Raw genomic sequence first — 21019 nt, 5'->3', positions numbered from 1 at the left:
TTCGTCCATCTTCGCTGGACGGCAGAAACGAACTGACTATCAGAATAACAGAAAACGCGGACAGTGTAAACGCCTTGTTCTGACGAGGATTTCGGACGTACTCGTCAGAACAAATTTTCGTCAGAACTCGCATCCATAGTAACCCTAGCCTTATACGGCCGGCGCCATCTTGGTAGGACAAAACCTTAGAGTACCACACCGTACGCCTCTTTATTAATTAATAATACAATTAAATTGTTCCTTATAAATCGTACACAGATACAGTATTTCTTAACAACCCAATGATGATAATAAAAGGCGTCATTCGTTATTTTTTTTGGTTTCTTCGTCCATTATTAGGACAGGCAAAGGGTTCAAGCCCATACAGCCGTATTCACTATTTAATGATTAATTGTCAAAGCCGACTTTGCATGATGGCTTTGATTCTAAAAATGCATAATAGCACGAGGAATAAATCATTTTAATAATTTTTGCTTTAAAAAAGGCATAAAAGGCATTTATTTTCTGAAAATTGATTCCTTTACAATTCTTTTTGATGTCATTTCTAATATACTAGATACTACAACCGCTTAGGAAACAAATGGCGCTCTGAGAGAGAAGAAGCGGCGCAAGAAACTAACCCAGCATTATTTTATTGCGCTCTTTTTAATAATAATATACAATATTGTACTGTCATTGCTATTCCTATAAAATAATAATAATCTAATCTAATTCTAATTAATATCTAATTAGATATTCAGCTGTGGAGTAATAGGATTTACGACAGAGCCATTTTTTACTAAAACATTTAAATTTATTTATAGATAATGCCTGAACAGTGGCTGGGACTTTATTATAAAAGAGTAAACATTTACCCTTAAAGCTATTATGTATCTTATGAAGCCTACTAGAATTAGTTACAAGCAATACCTTATTTCTAGTGTTATAATAATGAAAATAATATTGCTTATAAAAACTAATGCTTACAAATTCGTGATGCTAATAAGTTACCACATCTGCATATGCTTAGTTTAATTGAAATTTAGTTTAGTATGAAACGTGCAGTTTCGACATAAGTTTGAAATAGTAATTATAATTGGGCGGCGAAGTATAATCCGACTTAGTCTGAAACCGAACAGTTGCTTATAACGTAGTGGGTTTCAGCTATCTCCGTTTTTTACTAGATTATAGCCGTTATCTGTCAATATATCAATGTACGTTTCACACAATTGATTGAATCGCTCTTTTATATATAGAGAGTTTCGCTAACGGCCGTTCCCAATATTCAGTTTATCTCCGGTTGTGGCCTACTTAAGATAAAAATCGTAACTATCGTTGACTTTTCTGTCCCAATACGGTAACTCACCTTATCCGTCACGCCATGCCAAAAAACTTGTTTAACTTCAAAGAAAAGTGGTAGTTCAAAAAGGCTCGGCAGTGTTAACTATAACCAACAGCAAGCATTAGCAACCTACAAATAAGACTTAGGGGTATGTGTAACAGGATTAAGTAGTGTTCATAGCTCGAAATGCTATACTTTCACCACAAAATTTGTCTAAAAATACCATGTTTGCGTGTTTTCTGCTTACTCTTCGCCTTAACGCGCGACTCCGATCCATTATGGTTCAAAAATGTTCTAAGTAAGTGATAGGAGAATACGAATCCGGGTCAAATGGATCGGAATTTTACTTCAACGATTTTGAAATTATGTGAATAGCACCGCTGGAAGATCGTAATATAGTTTGGATGTGACTGAAATTGCTTGGCACTTGCGCCGTTGGAATCTGGGAACTGAAATGAATAGAAATTTATTTATTGTGTCGGATACAGTATACATTATAGATCTTAAATTTATTGTAGTGTCTTCTAATCGGCTAATTTAAATTAACATGCAAAAAGTTTACTTAAAATTAAAAAAATCCTTTACACCAGGGGTGCTCAAACGGTCGATCGGGATCGACAGGTCGGTCGCGAGTGCTTTTTGAGTCGATCTCTGGAAAAAAATCCGGTATATTAAACTAAAATCGGTAATTACGTACCATCTTATGAAAAGTATGCTCAGGACATGCAGTGTCACGCTTCAACATCCAAAGTCACTATTTAGTTAAGCTTAGAACGCGTTTGTTTTGTAAGAACCAATAAACTCGAAATTTTGAATAATAATTATGAGTTTTTTCATTGACATTTAAGAGCAGACCTACACTTACCTTGACTAAAAAAATGCATATTTTGCGCAAAACTAATATCTATGACATCGTGACACTACCTAGACGACAATCCTTCATCACACATACTTGAAGCCTCTCAGAGTCGATCGATCGTAGTCTAACAATTTTGAGGTAGATCGCCAGCAGTTTGATCGCAGCAAGCTTGAGCACCCCTGCTTTACACTATAATTTTTTTTGTCAATTAACCATTTAAACAGGAGTCCAGTAAATCGTTTCTGTGGTGAGTTTCTTATTTCATGATTAAATAATTTTATACACATTGCGTAGCTACTATTTAGGTATAATGTTGTTCTGGGACAGTGGCCATAAACCAGTCTATCCGGAAATCTGGTGGAATGAGTTTTCAATTCTATGGCACTTTTAAATAAATGATTTTGTTTTACAAATTTACACGAATCAAATATATACATATCGGGCAATGTCAAAATATTAAAAAAAAAAAGAAAAACTTGAAAAGTTGGAAATGGTATTTATTTTGTGTCTTGTAAGATTATTACACGATAGAAATCCAAACAGGTAAATTATAATAATATTCATCCAGCGAGAGATTGCGATAGGAAGTATTATACAATGTTTTGGTACCAGGCGATCATAGTTAAAGAAGAGATTGTCGTGACGCGACTGTACCTTATATATTCTGACATTATGTGCACGACGTATTACTACATAGACACCAGGAGAACATATTATTATAGCGGTGATAGTAATGTCTTTTATAGCGGTTGAAATCATGTGTCATCCTAGCAACATGTACCAGGACTTCATATGCAGCTTAGAGGTTCATGCAAAATGCACATCTTAAAATGATTATACAAGTGCTGTGCTTCTTGAAGCCAACATTTCTGAAGGATTCACTTCTACCACGTGTGAATTGCATTGCAGATAGTTTTTTTTTATATGTATTTATTTCCTTCCAGTCCCTCCAGAGATCACAGTGGAGAGGTCTTGGGTGCACACTGGAGAAGGGTTCCGAGCCGAACTGCTGTGTACAGTACTGGCAGATCCACCTGCTGAGGTAAGTATAGTACTTGGTACATTGGTCGAGGGTGGTTTATTAATGACAATAAGGGACGAGATGAGCAGGACGTTCAGCTGATGGTAATTGATACGCCCTGCCTGATTGCTGCCTTACAATGCAGTGCCGCTAAGGATTTTTGAGAAACCCAAAAATTCTGATAGGCACTACAAATTCAAATTCAAAAAACACTTTACTCATGTAGGTCACGGAAATGACACTTATGAATGTCAAAAAAAAAAAAATTTTTTTCTTATTGAATTTACCGCTACTTCGTAAAGGGTTGAGAGCTAATGAGAAGAAGTAGCAAGAAACTCATTGCCACTCTTTTAAGTCAAGATTTACATTTTAATTGTTTTACAATTCATTTCAATTACAATATATACAAAGTGACGCAACAAAATACTCAAATGTCAAAAACTTAAAGGAAAATTACAATTGCGTCACTTTGAGACATAAGATGTTAAGTCTCATTTGCCCAGTAATTTTACTAGCTACGGTGCCCTTCAGACCGACTAATACTTACACATTATTGCTTCACGACAGAAATCTGCGCCGTTGTGTACCCATTATCTAGCCGGCATACGGTGCAAAGGAGCCTCCCACTGGTAAAGAACTCCATGATGATGTTCCTGCGCTGCCCTTATCCATCAACGTATTCTGGTGCTCGTTGGTCTATCCTGAGTGAGGCCTACCCACACTGCGTCTTCCGGTACGTGGTTGCCATTCGAATACTTTACTGTTTCGAAATGATTATGGTGTAAAGAATTATGTCGGTGACCAGCGCAGTTGTAGTGCCGCTCAGAATATTTGGCGTTTTTCAATAACCTTGAGCGGCACTGCATTCTAATGGGCAGGGTATATCAATTGCCATCAGCTGAACGTCCTGCTCGTCTCGTCCATTATTTTCATAAAAATAATCTTTAAGCTTTTGTCCAGCTGTGGATTTCTTCCGGCTGATATGATGATGATGACTCGCTTGAAATCCCCAGGTGCTGTGGTACCAGAACTCTTTCCCTCTCAGCGCTTCAGACCGTGTCACCATGTCAGTTCGTGGTAACAATCACACCCTGCTTATTGCTAACGTTCAGCCTGAAGACTTCGGCAACTACACGTGAGTATTCAGAAGATAAATTCAACCATCTTTACTAATATTATAAAGAGATAAGGCTTGTGACGTCTTAGAGGAGTAATCTCTGGATCTACTGAAACGATTTTAAAATGCATAAGCCTATTATGCCATTTATTTTATTAAAAATTTATTCCTTTAGAATTCTTTCTGCTGTCATTTCTAATATACTAGATACTACTAACGCTTGGGAAACAAATGGCGCTCTGAGAGAGAAGAAGCGGCGCAAGAAACTCTCCCAGCATTCTGTGTTTTGCGCTCTTTTCAATAAAAATATACAACTCAAGAAATCGCCAATTATATAATGTTATATAAAGCTTATATTTTACAAAAAATACTTATATATCTACACAATATGAGAAGAAAATTCATGTTTTTCATTACATTTAAATTTTTTTAGACAGTGCGAAAAAATATCACCAAAATACCCCTAAATTTTACAGTTGGAGCCATGCTAATCATTCAATCTAGATAAAAAATTGTACGAAAATAATGGACGTGAATAAGCAGAAAGGACTCAAACCACACTTTTGTCAAAATAGAGTTTAGTACGCCATCGTACTTCTGAAGGTCGAATCTGTCATGTAGTGAAATGCCTGTTTATAAAATGTACACGGAAACTGTTTTTCTTTTATATTTATGTGGAAGATTATTTAGAGCTGAAAATTCCAATACTTATAACTCAAAAGCACCTTTATACGGTTTGAGTCCTTTCTGCTTAACTTCGTCCAATTTATTAAGTATTATAAGTATTAAGACACCAATACTATTTAACTTGACATAATTTTGTAAAGAAAATTGTACTGTTTGGAATAAATTAAAAATGCTTCTAATTCTGAATTAAAACAATGGCGATCTTGTGCGAGAGAGGTAACCTAGCTCCGCTCGATTCCTCAAGTCCGTTGCCTCGGTCCCCAGCCTTAAGGAAAGTGTTCGCTTTTTTTTGCGAAATATCACAAAAGTAGCTTAAAGCGCTGTATTAACTTTGTTGCTGGGTGTGGAGGGTAAATATTAAACTACATTTAATTATTTATAAATGTTTTTCTTACCAAAGTCATGCGTTTACAAATTATGAGGGATGTGGATTTGACTGGACAAATACAATACAGAGTTGCTGGAACAAACGTGATAGTAACGCACACTATCACAGTCTGTTTCACCACAAGCCCATTCCACAATTTGGTTGTGAATGGAAAAAAGTTCCTTGAAAACCTTCCTGTAGAGGAGCGCCAGACTACCAGATGGTGGGAATGATATTCTAATATGTGGCGTGTCGTATGAAGGTGGAATTTGGCGGCAGGAATCAGGTCAAACACGTCTTCGGAACACTCCCCGTGGTAGATGCCGTTGAAGACACAATGAAGTGACGTCTCTATGCAACGCCATATCTTTAGAGCTGGTACTGGGGTGCGCTGACACCGCTGTTTTTGAAATTGTTGTGATTTGAAAGTCAATGAAACGAAAATTCGAGATAGTAAAAAGACACATAAATTCATAAGATTTCGTGGGATAATGAGATAGGATGCATTATACAGTGTTTTAGTACCAGGCGATCATAGCTGAAGAACCATAATATTGTCTTATTATAAATACCTATGACGCGAGGACAACAGGAGAACATAAGTATGGTAGCAGTGATAGTAATGTCTTTCATAGCGGTTGAAATCATGTGTCATCCTAGCCACATGTACCAGGACTTCATATGCAGTTTAGAGGTTCAATGTAAATTTTACATCGGATACAGCGATTTAGTTGATTGAGTTTTTGGACGCCAAATTTAATTTGAACATGTGCAGCAGTCGCACTGAATCAACAAAAAGATCAAAAACAGTAATTGACGCAGTACTTCAAAGATGTATTGAGCATATTAAAACCAAAGTATTTATTTCATACTTTAGTGACCATAAGCCTCTTGTATCACATCTTGTATCAAATGTTTAACTTTCAGATGCGTGTCGGACAACAGCCTTGGTCGCGCTCGGCAACACGTGGAGGTGTCTGGGCGACCCGGCCCCGCCCGCTTCACCTCACCCCCGCTGGCGCGCTCAGCTCACGCGTACACACTCGCGTTCGCGGTTGACAGTTATCCCCCGCTTGACGAGTTGAGATTATTGTATCGGCAATTAGCTGTAAGTATGACTCATTCGAATTTTGTAATTCCTCATTCGGGCGTAAACGGTACCCACATATATATAGCTGCTATCTTCCTCTTGGTGAGATAAGATTACTGTAGGTATCGGCAGTTGCCTGTGAGTATGACTCATTTGAATTATGTAATTACCCTCATTCTTAAACACTTTGGCCCTAAACAGTACCTACATAATATATAGCTGCTACCTTCCTCTTAGAGAGATGAGATTGCTGTATTGCCTGTTGTCTGTGAGTAGACTTATTTGAATTTTGTAACTACCCTCATTTTTAAGCACTTCGGGCCTAAACGGTGCCCACGAGCTGCTACCCTCCGCTAGATGAGATTAGATTTCTGTATCAGCAGTTGGCTGTGAGTATGACTCAATTAAATTTAATAACTTCCCTCATTCTATGGACTTTGCACCTATAGATTACCTAGATATACATATATAGCTTTTATCTCCCTCTTGGTGAGATTAGATTAGATTGCTGTGTCGGCAGTTGGCTGTATGTCGTATTATGTAACCACACTCATTCTTAAATATAAACGGAGATTGCTATATCCGATATCAGGCGTTCAAAGCTCAACCCCTTGTGAAGCGGTAAAAATAGAAATAAAAGAAAACTTTGACATTTAAAAGTGTCATTTCCTTGACCTACATGAATAAAGTGATTTTGATTTGATTTGATATGTGTATATATCTAGTACTTTTACTTTTTATGACATAGGAGATGAGACGAACAGGACGTTCAGCTGATGGTAATTGATACTCCCTGTCCATTACAATGTAGTACCGCTCAGGATTCTTGAAGAATTCTGCGAAAATGATTCTTGAAGAATTCTGAGCGGCACAACAATTGCGCTCCTCTCCTTGAGACATAAAATGTTAAGTCTCATTTGCACAGTAATTTCACTAGCTACGGTGCCCTTCAGACCGAAACACAATAATGGTAAAAAAAGGCGCTGTTGTGGCAAACGGAGCTCTCACTGGTAAAATACACTATAGGTTAAACTTCTAAATTATACATTTTCCATTCCAGATAAACGAGTCTTTCCAGCAGCCAGGGCGGTGGCATGACGTGGTTATTCCTGCTCCGGAGCCGACAGGATCTCTGACGCACAGAGTGACCCATGAACTGCGAGGGCTGGAGTCAGGAGCAGTCTACGAGGCCATCGTCCAGGCTAAAAACAGATACGGCTGGAATGAGGTTAAATTATAGTTACTTATGGGTGGCTGACAGCTATAATATAGACTATATTTAAGTCTAGCTAAAACATTTAAGAGATTAAAAACTTATAAATTAGATTATATACAATACAATACATTCCTATTTAGGATCTAGCCCTAAATTACATGCAGCCAAAATTCATTTAGCTGATTGAGCAGAATATGATAGCGCGGGAGTTGAATGCAGTCGGGGCCTGAGATAAAGAGCGGAAAAATTTCCCCCTGTTGTCCGCACACCTCGCCTCGCGCGCCTGCAGTGTAGTACTGTGCCGTCCTTGACGGTTATCGTACGCTTCAAACGTTAATACTGAAGTTCTAATCCCGTATAATTTTTGAATTAAATAGTGACTGATCCGAGTCCATCGGGTTCCGTTCCAAGAACGAACTTTTATCCATCACCAAGCACAAAAAATGGTGAAAAATGTTTCAGACATGTGTGTTGTAGGTTACAAACGGTAAACTTACGGCCGTTCCCAATATACTATCTACAGATAGAGATATGTTAGTACCTTCTACTGTGAGTAATTAGATGTCAATAATCTGAAGCTGTCCCAATATACCCGATAAGTCATTCTTATCGCCTTATATTGGGACGCGTGAATTGCAATTTCCATACAAACTACTATCGCTGGTAAGCTATACGTTACCGTCGATAAGTTTATTGGGACAGAAAAGTCAACGTTAAATACGATTTTTATCTCAAGTAAGCGACTGACTATTGGGAACGGCCGTTAAAGCATTGTTTAAATTTATCGACACACTCATGATTATCGTCATCAATTATAAATAAGGGCACAACACTATCGCATTCCTGACATTCAGTCTGACTCTGCATTCAACTTGCGTGTATTCTGTAGACTCTTTGCAACTTAAATAAATAAAATTTCTTGTGTAAGAACATTTCTAGGGAATACTGAAAAACTGTCAATAACCTGTTGTATTATGTTGTGTCGATGCAATACGATATAGCTATTGCTCTCCACCATTGATGTACTGTAATCAAATAGACCCACAAACGCCTAAGAAAAGATCGTCAAAAATGTCCGAGCGGCATTGTTATACGTATGTCATTAACTTATACAGATAACATTGAAACATTCATTCAAATTTATACCTTATGTGGTGACCAGTTATGCTCGAAGACACGGGCGTCGATTTTGTTTTAGCAATCGAAATGTTATTATTTAGCAAAATCATTAAAAACGTCAAGTTATTAACATAATTTTAATTTAGCTTTAAAAAGCACTTACCTAAAATACGACACTCCATCCATTTTAAATTTGGATATGCTGTTATTTGTATAGTTTTTCACTGAACCCTTTGTCATTGATTGGCGTTGTGTGAGCGCTGTCAAAACATAACTGAACGAAAACTCTGCCTTATAGGCGCGTGGGCAGAGTTTTGCTTTAGACAATTTGGCAGCACGTTTATAGTACTGGGTTTTTGGTTTCATTATTCATCTTTTAACTTTATTTTCAGGTCAGCGACATATTTCAATTCCACACTCTGGGCGGTGCGCACACGGCGTACGCCAATGAACTAACACCACTGTTCTCGTCGGCGTCCAAACATCAACTGACAGACTTGTCTTTAATCATCATGGCATGTTTCGTTTTAAAATTGGAGCTGCCATATGTGTTCTAAGTTTAAATAATTGACTTTTTTTAAATGGTTTTAGGTACATGCCATTGATATCTTTGGAATTCATAATTTAATTTATGGTTCACAGATTGAGGTCTTTTTATGTATTGTTTTTTCCAGAGAAATTAAAACAATTCAAAATTGAGCTAATCATTTTTAAGAATACTGTTGTATTATGTAAGAAAAGAATCGTTCTAATTTTAAAATCCTAACGGAAGTTTATCCATGGTTGTGTGTATTTTTTTAAATGAATACCTGTAAACCTGTAAACATCAGTTCATCAGAAATCATCTCACTATCGCTCTACTGAACAAAAATTGCGTGCGTACATAGTACACATGTCAGAAATGAAACTTGCATTGTGCATGAACCTCTAAACTGCATATGAAGTCCTGGTACGTGTTGCTAGGATGACACATGATTTCAACCGCTATGAAAGACATTACTATCACCGCTTCTATATTTATGTTCTTCTGGTGTCTATGTACTAATACGTCGTGCGCTAGACGTCAGAATATAGGTATACTCGCGTCATACATAAGACAAATACTTCATCAATTATGATCGCCTGGAACCAACACACTGTACAATGCTTCCTATCTCATTTTATCCCACGTTAATTCTTTTGAATTTATGTGGCTCTCGTTTTATAGTATCGCGCGTTTTCGTTTCATCGACTTTCAAATCACAACGATGCTATAGAAGTTTTCACTTCAAAAACTAGCTCTGATATTAGACTGTTTTTGGTCCACAATTTTGTGTCTGAAATCATGAATTTCTAATATGCAATCAACGCATATATGCCCTTTGACGTTCTATAATCTAACCATGTCAGACGAGTTGAAATATGTAGGATTGGAGGTAAATTTATAAAAACCACTACGGTTGACATTGACAATTGCAAAAACCCTTCCAATTTAATGATACAAGTCACCATCGAAACCAAGAAAACAAATACGTTAGATTTTAAAATCTAAGCTAAATTTATGACAGTTAGTACAGACTGTCAACCACAGAGTTAAACAGAGCTACATATTACGAATTGCTGTTTTAACTTCGCAGACCAAAAATACTCCTAATGATTATGCAGTTAATATGTATGAGCTGGGTTTAACCATATTTCATTTGATTTCCCCTTTAAATAACGTAATTGCAATAAACTATAATCATAAGGCATGGGTTATCATTATTTCATTAGTTATTAGCTATGCAAATTGGCCCCAAAATTTTCCAATTAAATGGATATGTGTATGTAAAAATTAAAAATAACTGAATATTTTTAGATTTGGCAGAAAATTTTGCCATACATAATCAAGAATGAGTTATTTTCTTTAAAGTCTCGACGTCAGATGAACACTTTGACGTTACCAGCACATGTAGGTGACGTGTTAAGTAACGCTTGTAAAAGTTTACTTGAGTAGAATTTGTCTACTATATTACCATAAATACTATCGTCAAACGATATTATAACACCAAAAATAGATAAGATAGTGTTGTAACAACTAAAGTATCTACTAGTAATATTAGACATAATGCCTCTAGATCTTTGATAATTAATCTGAACCTAAAAACGAAATTAATAGAAAACTAAATTGTAGTTGCAACAAAATAGCAGTATCAGATCGATACTAGTTTAGATTTCAAGTAATTTTGATCAATTACGAGGTGGTAGAAACTCGTAACTAATATAATAGTACGAAGGGGCAACAAGATATAAGCTTTTTTTTAGTATAACAATAACAGGTCTATACAGGACTTCAATAAAATCAAATTAAAGTCTTAAATGTTGATTTCCAACCCAGATATATTGTGGACAAATTTATCATCACCTTCTATACATTACTGAAATGTGTAATGTAAATTGTGCCTGTCATTGTGTATGTAAGAAAATTTAGTGACCCCAGAGTTGTACCTTGCGTGACCCTTGATAATGTTGATCTGTGACCACACAAATGATTGTGTAAAGATTAAAACCATTTTACCGCATCCATATACTTAAATGAATTTATAATAAGTAATTACTTAGTAATATTTAATAATAAGCAATAAATTGTGTTAGTGATAATATGGCTATTTAGACTTAATACTCTTTTGCAAGCTCTTTAATATATTTATAATGTAAATAAACAAATTTTGTTTCGTAGATTTTAAGTTAAATTTTATATGAAAATGATGGTTTTGTCTAGGAGTGGATTAAATTAAGTGCAATATTTTGATTAAGTATATCGAAAGCTAATCTCAAATCTGTATGTTTTTACGAAGAGTTTTGATGTGAGAGCTACTGGGTTTATTATATTCATTACAAAATATGTGCATGTCTTACAGATAGTTTTATGTAATTATGAGAATAGTGACAAATTAAGATCCAATTGAAGGTTTAAGCACGATTTTTACCCTACGGGCATTCTTGGACGTAGAACACTCATAAGATTATAGTACGTACTCGAATTTTGGTTTACACATAATGCGAGTCCAACGTCCAAGTAGTGTTTGTAAAAGCACAATCAACTGATCCGTTAAGTCCAGCCATCTAGATATTTATAATCTTTTATAGTCAACTTCAATACGTCTTCTGCATCTTATACATCTACAAATCTTAACTGTGTCGCATTCATTCCAATTATTGAGATGACACCATTTTGCTTTTATTTCAGTGAACTCTCTAATGCGGTCGCTCAGATCACGTTTACCAGAATGTAACTAGTTACATTAGGACACTAGTGTCCTCATATAGAGAAAACCGTGCTTTAACAACTAGAAATTCGCTGATGATATATTTTTGCATTCAGTGATCAAATGCTGCGATTGTCATATTAAAAACTCTTCGTTATTATCTCAGCCTATGGCAAAAGGCATTTGTTTTCTCAAAATTGATTCCTTTAGAATTATTTTTGATGCCATTTCTAATATACTAGATACTATTACTACCGCTATGATAAAAATCTCAAATAACCTCGGAGTTTAATATGGCTTTATTGAATATTATTTCCTATTAAAATTTAACAAAGTAACCTCTTTACATTAGATGTCCGTAATTCTGACTGGTATAAACTCAAATTATTTTCGTTTGAATACTTAGTGTTGAACGTTTAGTGGAGCATTTTTACTATCAATTTTTTTTTTATAAGTGGGTTACCTAAATTAAATTTAAATGTTATCACAATTATCTAGTGTACAGCAACTGAATGTGGGCAATTGAAAAAGGTAGGTTACAAACGAAGTTGGCCATTTCCTTTTCATCCGTACTCATTTGAATTCTGAAATGTGTATGGGCTAGAGATAGTCTTTGACAGTTACAACTAATTATTTCTGCTGCTAAAATCTCATGTGAATCTCTAAAACCGCTGTACTTAGTTAATTAGTCAATAAGTATGAAATTGTAAAAACTCGCCGTAGGTTACCATTTTTGACATTTTTTTCCATAAAACACCGACCCGTAGAAAAATAAACGTGTAACTCTATGTAATTTGTGTTTTATTTTAGATTTAGTGCTAAGATACCTTTATAAACTAAAATTGTGTGCATATTATCCGGGCGAATGTAGATGACGTAAGTTTTGATTTATTGTGTGTATTAAAAAGAGGCCATCTACGTCGATACATTGCCGCATTTACTCCAGTTGTTTAAAATATTCTTATTCAATACGCAGTAATTTAAAACATTTATTCAGTTCAGATTTGATTCGGACAGTGACAGACACACGACCAACGAGAAAAGTGTGCTTACATTGTCTTTAATCACACTTTTGTCGTTCAGCTATTAAGTCTGATATGTCCTTCCTTCCTCGTTCGCAAACGCGAATATGTCCTTATATGTGTAAAGTTCTCGTCCCAAATACCACAGTATCTGAATACGAGTTGTTGCCAGTGATGAGTTACGGTACGCAGAAATGGTCGCTAACTATAGGCCTTATGAGAAAGGTCATGGTCGCTCAGAGGGCAATGGAGAGGGCTATCCTCGGAGTTTCCCTGCGAGATCGAATCAGAAATGAGGAGATCCGTAGAAGAACCAAAGTTATCGACATAGTCCAAACGATTGCGAAACTGAAGTGGCGGTGGGCAGGGCACATAGTTCGACGGACAGATGGCCGTTGGGGCAGTAAATTCCGCGAATGGCGACCACGTACCGGAAGACGCAGTGTTGGTAGGCCCCCCACAAGATCGTCGAGGAAATCTTTGGGGAGGCCTATATCCAGCAATGGACGTCTTCCGGCTGATGATCATGTGTACAGAACGTCATTGCAATTATAACAAGTAATTTGTCTAAATGTCATTCAATCCGCCATTCTTGCCATCATTGGTGCTGCAATCTTCAGAGAGAATATATATTATTACAACTAAAATAAGAACTCAAAGGTATACTCTAAATATTTTTATTTCCCTGTTGTAAGACTAGTCCAACAGTTGATACAGTTAAAGACCATTACATGTAGATAGTTAATTATCTTGATAAATACATAGTTTTTCAAATTCTACTTCTTGATTTTAATAAAAAATTAAACAGTCACATCGCTCACTCAATAAGTGATATATTCTTAGTATGGAAATCTAATTAAGAAGGTTATATAAGTGCTAATTACTTCCTGGATGAATGACCTACAGATATGGTTGTCAACTTTTATTAGATTAAAGTGTGTATCTGAATTCATAGGTGGTAACTAAAGAGAACGGACTACCAAAAATACTATAATTTATTTTATATTAAAAAAAATGTACTTCTACAAATATTTATGGTTTTTAAAGGAATGGTGTTAAAAAGAGTATTTTATCATACTCTGTTGGTGTTATTGAGCGAAGCGAAGCTGAGCAGAGCTCCTACCGGGTGACTCCAATTGATTTCTGTGTTAAATTGTTTCTCGGCCAATTATGGACCGATTTAAAAACAAATGAACTCATAGAAAGCTTTTTTTACAGAATTTTGAATTTCGACTTGATTCAAAAATTATAATTAAAATCAAACATGATTTACAAATTATTCTAAATTAGCACGCGCTATTTATATTTATTTAAAATTGAGCTGATTGATCAAATCACAATGAGTTTTAATCGTAACACTGCTATCATTTGAACTGTTTTGTACACAGACTTAGTTTACCTCGATTCGCTCAAATATACTTACGCCGCAGCGAAGGGGTTCGACGAGCGACTGCAGCATCATAGTAGATTATGGAGTACACCTACATTATATAGAGTATAGTAACAGTTATCGCGTGAGTTGAATGCAGTCGGGACCTGAGGTAAAGAACGCGAGCATCTCTCCCCGCTGTCCGCATGCCTCGTCTCGCGCGACTACGGTGTAGTGTTGTAACGTAGTCGACGATTACGGTGTTATCGCGTTAAAACTAAAGTTGTGACCCAGTGTTTTTATTTTGGAACGAAGTTCCTTACGGCAGGCTTGGAGTAAGTAATGTGATAGTAAAACCGTGAGAAAAAATCCGTGGACAAATGTACGTGGAAAAGTGCGTGGAATAAAACCGTTAAATGAGACGTGCGCAGGCGCGACAGTCGCATACACAAGCGAGTAGTGTAATAATACCTAATTGAGCACGATTTTTTTTGCAATTTGTGTCGATTCTACATTAGCCGAAGGAACTTCGTTCCTACCTGGTGTCCCACGACACCACGTCATTTTTTTTATTTTAATAATGACTGCTCCCAGGCCATTAGGTTCCCTTTTCATTTTTTTTTTTAACTTTAAAACTATAAGTTATTTAGTGCAAGTCAGGTTGAAGTACAAAAGTTACAATAGCATTCAAATGAATTTTTGTTTGAGACGAGCAGGACGTTCAGCTGATGGTAATTGATACGCCCTGCCTATTATAATGCAGTGCCACTCAGGATTCTTGTAAAACCCCAAAAATTCTGAGCGGCACTACAATTGCGCTCGTCACCTTGAGCCATAAGATGTTAAGTCTCATTTGCCCAATAATTTCAATAGTATAACAATATTCATTAACAAAATTTAGCAACATTAATTCCGACTATATTTATAATTCAAATAATCTTTCACATTATAATGGGCTTTAGTTGTTCATTTATTTTTTACGTTACATTTAAATTTTTTAATTGGTAATATTTTAATATAATTTGGGAGTTTATTATATCCGTCGTCACATTCAGGTTAAAAATGTTTAGACATGTGTGTTGAAGAAAGGCAGAACAAAAATATGAGATTTAATTATTAGGTTAAAATGATAAAAACTTAAAGCATTGTTTAAATTTATCGACACACTCATGATTACAACACTATCGCATTTCTGTACTCTGCATTCAAATCGTGCGTAATCTGTATCCCAACTAACATTATAAATGTGAATGTAAGTTTGTTGGTCACGCTTCTACGCCGGAGCTACTGAACTGATTTTGATCAAATTTGGTACAGAGATAGACTAGGCTATACGACGGGAAAGGACATAGGCTACATTTTATGGGATGTGCTGTCAATGAGCTATGACTATACCAATAGTAGGTTTAGTTTGCCATAGCAATCTTCCCCGAAATAAGATTCATATAATATGTTGAGAGCGGGAGCGAAAACGGGAACCGGAACTGAAATAGAACATGAGATAATCTTCAATTCAAAACTTGCTTATTATTTTTAAGAACCCTTTGTTTATCTACGACAACGAGGTGGCGGGCATCAGCTAGTATATACATAAATTAAATTACTGCTTACAACGCTCCAGATATTGAGGGATTTAAGCAGCTATGGCGTGAAATGTAGTAAAATGAGGGTACTACAACAAAATAGTCCAAAATCATTATCTTAATGTATATAAATCCGGTGTCCTGATGTTTGTTTCCAATTAACTCCTAAACAAATGAACGGATTTTAATGGGGATTAGTTCATGGAGTGCAGTTTAGTCCAACTTGAGAAATAGGATAGTTTTTATTTCGATTTGGGACCCAAAATAATGATTATTTCCAATATTTGTTTTGCACAGTTTAACAGTTCTGCTGTGAAACATTTCATAATAACAACAGAGAGCATATCTACGAAATAATTCTTGATGTTATAAAATATTGACAAATTCATAAAAAAACAGTATTTTACTTATTAAGTACAGAACAATGTCTGTCGAGTCAGCTAGCTAAGTTATAAAAGACCGATAAAATGTAATAATATTTTAATTCGTGTAACTGCTGGTCGAGTTTCCGCGTTTTTCCACATCCGCCGTTCCAATGAATACAAAATCACTACCACCAATGAATCCACATATTTAATGCGTCTATGTCACTTCTTATTTAGATTTCCAAGACTACCATTATTGCCCGGTCATATTATCTCATAACCTGACGACGATGACGTCACATCGTTGCTTGGGTACGGTGCGCAAAACAAGCATTACTAGGATATTATTATTAATAAATAAACTACAATTTACTCTGTCAGTATTATAGATTGATGTAAAAATATTATTATTATAATGAAGAAAAAAAATATTTTTCTGGCAGTACTATAATAATAATAATAATATTGACACACTTTTTACACAAATTATCTTGCCCCAAGTTAAGCATATATATATAGCCTGTACTATGGGTACAAGACAATGATATATTTAATACAATATACTTCCTTAAACATACATAAATACGTTTAAACATCCATGACTCGGAAACAAACATCTATATTCATCATATAAATGCTTGCACCTACCGGGATTCGAACCCGGGACCTCTAGCTTAGTAGGTAGGAACGCTAACCACTCGGCTATACAGGTGTCAATTATGGTTATAATAGCGACACAGAACGACACAAACTACAGAAATGTTGACAACAAGATGTCAAAACGTTACAATGAAAACTTCAAACACAAAGCAGTTATAGCACGAAAATATCACGAGATGTTCCTAACGGTAATGAAACTGCAAACCGTACTGACGCAACAGGACGAGCGCGGGGGGTTGAAAGGGCAACGGGAGGGGGCTTCACGTCCCAACGAAGTCCAGAGATAATGACGCGTTGTAGTACACATTCATACCAAAATTTATTTACAATACGAGATAAATATTGATTAAAATTTAATTTGTGAATTATGCATGTATTAGTAAGTAGTGTTGGTAACTAACTTAAAAATAATATTTTCTAATATTATGCCATTCTTAAATACTATACAATGTGTAATAAATACAAAGAGTGACTGCCACTCGGCCACTAGACAGCGAAAGAGTGGGGGAGCGATACGATTTATTCATCTGCGCATCGGTACTCGTGTTAGGCGTGTCCCGTATATAAAACTTTGTTGCATGCGTTTGCTTTCTCTTGCCACAGAAATATTTTGCTATTATACAATTCAAATACGCACGTCTGGCAAGTACACTTGAAAAGTACCGTTAGCAAAAAAAAACTTTATTTGCACATCAAGTCTTTCCCACATAAAATTTAAATACTACTAAATTATCTAAACATAATATGTGAGACAAGCAGGACGTTCAGCTGTAGCTAATTGATACGCCCCGCCCATTACAATGCAGTGCCGCTCAGGATTCTTGAAAACGGAAAAATTCTGAACGGCACTACAATTGCGATCGTCATCTTGAGACAAAAGATGTCTCATTTGCCCAGTGATTTCACTAGCCACGGCGCCCTTCAGACCGAAACACAGTAATGCTTACACATTACTGCTTCACGGCAGAAATAGGCGCCGTTGTGGTACCCATAATCTATCCTGTGGAAAGGAGCCGCCCACCGGTAGAAACTGATTGTGCTCCATATACATGATAGATATGTGATGTAAAAAATTTATTTCTATCAATTACCACTAGTTGGTAAAAGTAAGTTTTTTTTTGGTGTTGAGCCAAAGCTGAGTAAGCATTAGTGTATATATAACATCAGTGTAAATAAACTCAAAATATTTAAACCAAACCATTTAGAATGGAGTTTTCTAGAAACTGTTTTAAATTATAAATTTGATTACCGCCCGTTCATCTCAGGTCTGAGGCATTCATTTTCGAATGAGTCTACCACTCATTTTGATTTTCAATAAGTGATTTCATATATTGTTTTGATTTTTTTATAATTGGAGCCGTTCCAAGCAAATGAAGCAATAAAATTTTCGAGCTTTATAAGCCGTTCATGGGTTATAAGCTTAATGAATATCTATAATTTCATTAAAATCCTCACCAATTACTCGTTGCAAATAAAAAAAACTCATAAACTCACAAATAATTTATCACTAAAGACCACTGCACTGTACAATAAAATACTTTCACTATTTTCTACAAAGACATTTATAAAGGTTACTCGTTGTTTGGGATATGGGCGTGGCGTCCAAAATTAGCCAATCACATCGCTTCCCGCCATAAGTGGTATGTATGACCTTACTAAATTCAATCATAATTGTGTTGCAGCAATAGCTCTGATGATTTCTTAGAATTATACACAATAACATATTTATATTCACCAGTGGGAGGCACCTTTGCACAGGATGCCGGCTAGATTATGGGTACCACAACGGCGCCTATTTCTGCCGTGAAGCAATAATGTATAATCATTACTGTGTTTCGGTCAGAGGGGCGCCGTAGCTGGTGAAATTACTGGGCAGATGAGACTTAACATCCTATGTCTCACGGTGACGAGCGCAATTGTAGTGCCGCTCAGAATTTTTGGGTTTTTCAAGAATCCAGAGCGGCACTGCATTGAAATGGGCAGGACGTATCAATTACCATTAGCTGAACGTCCTGCTCGTCTTGCCCCTTATTCACATTTAAAAAAGAAAATTACTTACTCCTTAGTAAGTAATTTTCTAAGTCAAATGTACTCAACATTGACAGGTAATGTTACAGTGAGCTTTGGTACTTTTTATGATTATAAGGGACGAGATGAGCGGGACGGTCAGCTGGTGCTTGATACGCCCTGCCTATTACAACGCAGTGCCGCTCAGGATTCTTGAAAAACTCGGCACTACAATTGCGCTCGTCACCTTGAGACATAAGATGTTAAGTCTCATTTTCACTAGCTACAGCGCCCTTAAAGCAAAACACAATAATGCTTACACATTACTGCTTCACGGCAGAAAAAGGTACCGTTGTGGTACCCATAATCTAGCCGGTATCCTGTACAAAGAAGCTTTCCACTGGTAGCTGCTTCTCACCACACCCTTGGGCCTATTCTTTTTATGCCCCGGGGAAGCACAGAACAAGGTTTAGAACTACTGTTCGTATTTCTCACCACAAAATGGTACAATTTGGCATTTTTGTTGTTTTGTTGCAAGTTCTGGGTCTGAATGCCGACTGAATTGATATAAAACATAATTTTGTAAGTAGATGTCACTTGATTGCTGTACAAGAGGAAATATTAGCGACCAAGTAATTGGCTAGAGTTTAGCAGAATGGAACCAGTCCACATGCAAACTAGGCTGAGTATTTGAGGTCCAAACTCATAGGATAGATTTTGTTTTGGGACTTTAAGTATATTTTTTGTGGATGTGTTCAATATCTAAACAATATGTTATGTTTTTAATGTGATAACCCTCACTTCTAGGATTAATACACAAATAAAATTTAGTTAGATTTACATGAGCGACATCTCAGGTCAATTTCCTAATATGCAAATATTGATTTTGAGCAGGTTATCAACTGTAAAGTAAATGCTGTAGATGAAGCCACAACCTGAGAGTTGAACAAAGCAAACAGAGTTTTATAACGAGGCGGTACTCGAACGGTTAGCTCAGTTGGTTAGAGCACCGGCACGGAACGCCGGAGGTCGTGGGTTCGAATCTCGCATCGTTCATAAAATTTTGTTTTTCAAATTTTATTTTTGTGTTCAATATCTTTGCTACAAATACGAGAAGTGAACTGCTTCCTTTTTGAATTAGAAATATCGGATAAGTTTTGTTCGGGGTGTCAAACAGTAATTTTTTTATGATTTTGTGGACTGGTTCCTTTCTGTTAAGCGCAAGCCAATTGTTTTAAGGTTTATCTCTTTAACGGCCGTTCCCAATATACTATCTACAGATAGAGATAAATTACTACCTTCTACTGTCAGTAATTATCTGTCAATTATCTGAAGCTGTCCCAACATACCCGATAAGTCGTTCTTATCGCTTTATATTGGGACGCGTGAATTGCAATTTCCATGCAAACTTCTATCGCTGGTAAGCTATATGTCGTCCCATTGACAGACAGCGTGTACGGATAAGGTGAGTTACCGTCGATAAGTTTATTTTTTAAGCTGATGGTAATTGATACGCCCCACCCAGTACAATGCAGTGCCGCTCAGGATTCATGAAAAACCCAAAAGTTCTGAGCGGTACTACAATTGCGTCAGACATAAGATGTTAAGTCTCATTTGCCCAGTAATTTCACTAGCTAGCTAAATAAGCGCCGTTGCGGTACTCATAATCTAGCCGGCTTTCTGTGCAAAGGTGCCTCCCAAATTTATTGGGACAGAAACGATTTTTATCTCAAGTAAGATATAGACTGAATATTGGGAACGGCCGATAATGTATTTGATTTTCTGATAACAATTAATTCTCTGGTTGCATGAAATCTTCTAGTCTCACTCCATCCATCTCGTAGACCTCTTCATACACCACTTCAGAGTCCTGCACCTCTTCATAAAAAATAATTCCGCTGTTCTCTAACTTTATTTTCCCATATAATTCCTCTGATTTCACCTGCAAAGTTAAACCACATTATAATTAATAGAACTTTCTATGCACTT

At 36.2% G+C, this 21019-nt stretch overlaps 2 protein-coding genes across 2 annotated transcripts in view; one reads left to right on the top strand and one right to left on the bottom strand.

Annotated features, from left to right (window-relative positions):
- LOC126974068 (lachesin-like) overlaps positions 1 to 12817 on the top strand; it is an 88279-nt gene extending 75462 nt beyond the window's left edge. The window contains exons 7-11 of the mRNA XM_050821460.1: positions 3125 to 3222; positions 4215 to 4336; positions 6300 to 6480; positions 7523 to 7690; positions 9190 to 12817. Coding sequence (XP_050677417.1) covers positions 3125 to 3222; positions 4215 to 4336; positions 6300 to 6480; positions 7523 to 7690; positions 9190 to 9354 — 734 coding nt within the window. The 3' untranslated portion in view covers positions 9355 to 12817. The remainder of the gene's footprint in view (positions 1 to 3124; positions 3223 to 4214; positions 4337 to 6299; positions 6481 to 7522; positions 7691 to 9189) is intronic.
- An 890-nt stretch (positions 12818 to 13707) lies between these two features.
- LOC126974059 (zinc finger protein ZFP2-like) overlaps positions 13708 to 21019 on the bottom strand; it is a 28347-nt gene continuing 21035 nt past the window's right edge. The window contains exon 7 of the mRNA XM_050821447.1: positions 13708 to 20972. Coding sequence (XP_050677404.1) covers positions 20823 to 20972 — 150 coding nt within the window. The 3' untranslated portion in view covers positions 13708 to 20822. The remainder of the gene's footprint in view (positions 20973 to 21019) is intronic.

The sequence above is a fragment of the Leptidea sinapis genome, chromosome 2 (assembly GCF_905404315.1).
Source record: "Leptidea sinapis chromosome 2, ilLepSina1.1, whole genome shotgun sequence".
In the NCBI taxonomy this organism is placed as follows: domain Eukaryota; kingdom Metazoa; phylum Arthropoda; class Insecta; order Lepidoptera; family Pieridae; genus Leptidea; species Leptidea sinapis.
Note: the sequence above shows the minus strand (reverse complement) of the source record. Positions and strands in the feature narration are given on the sequence as shown.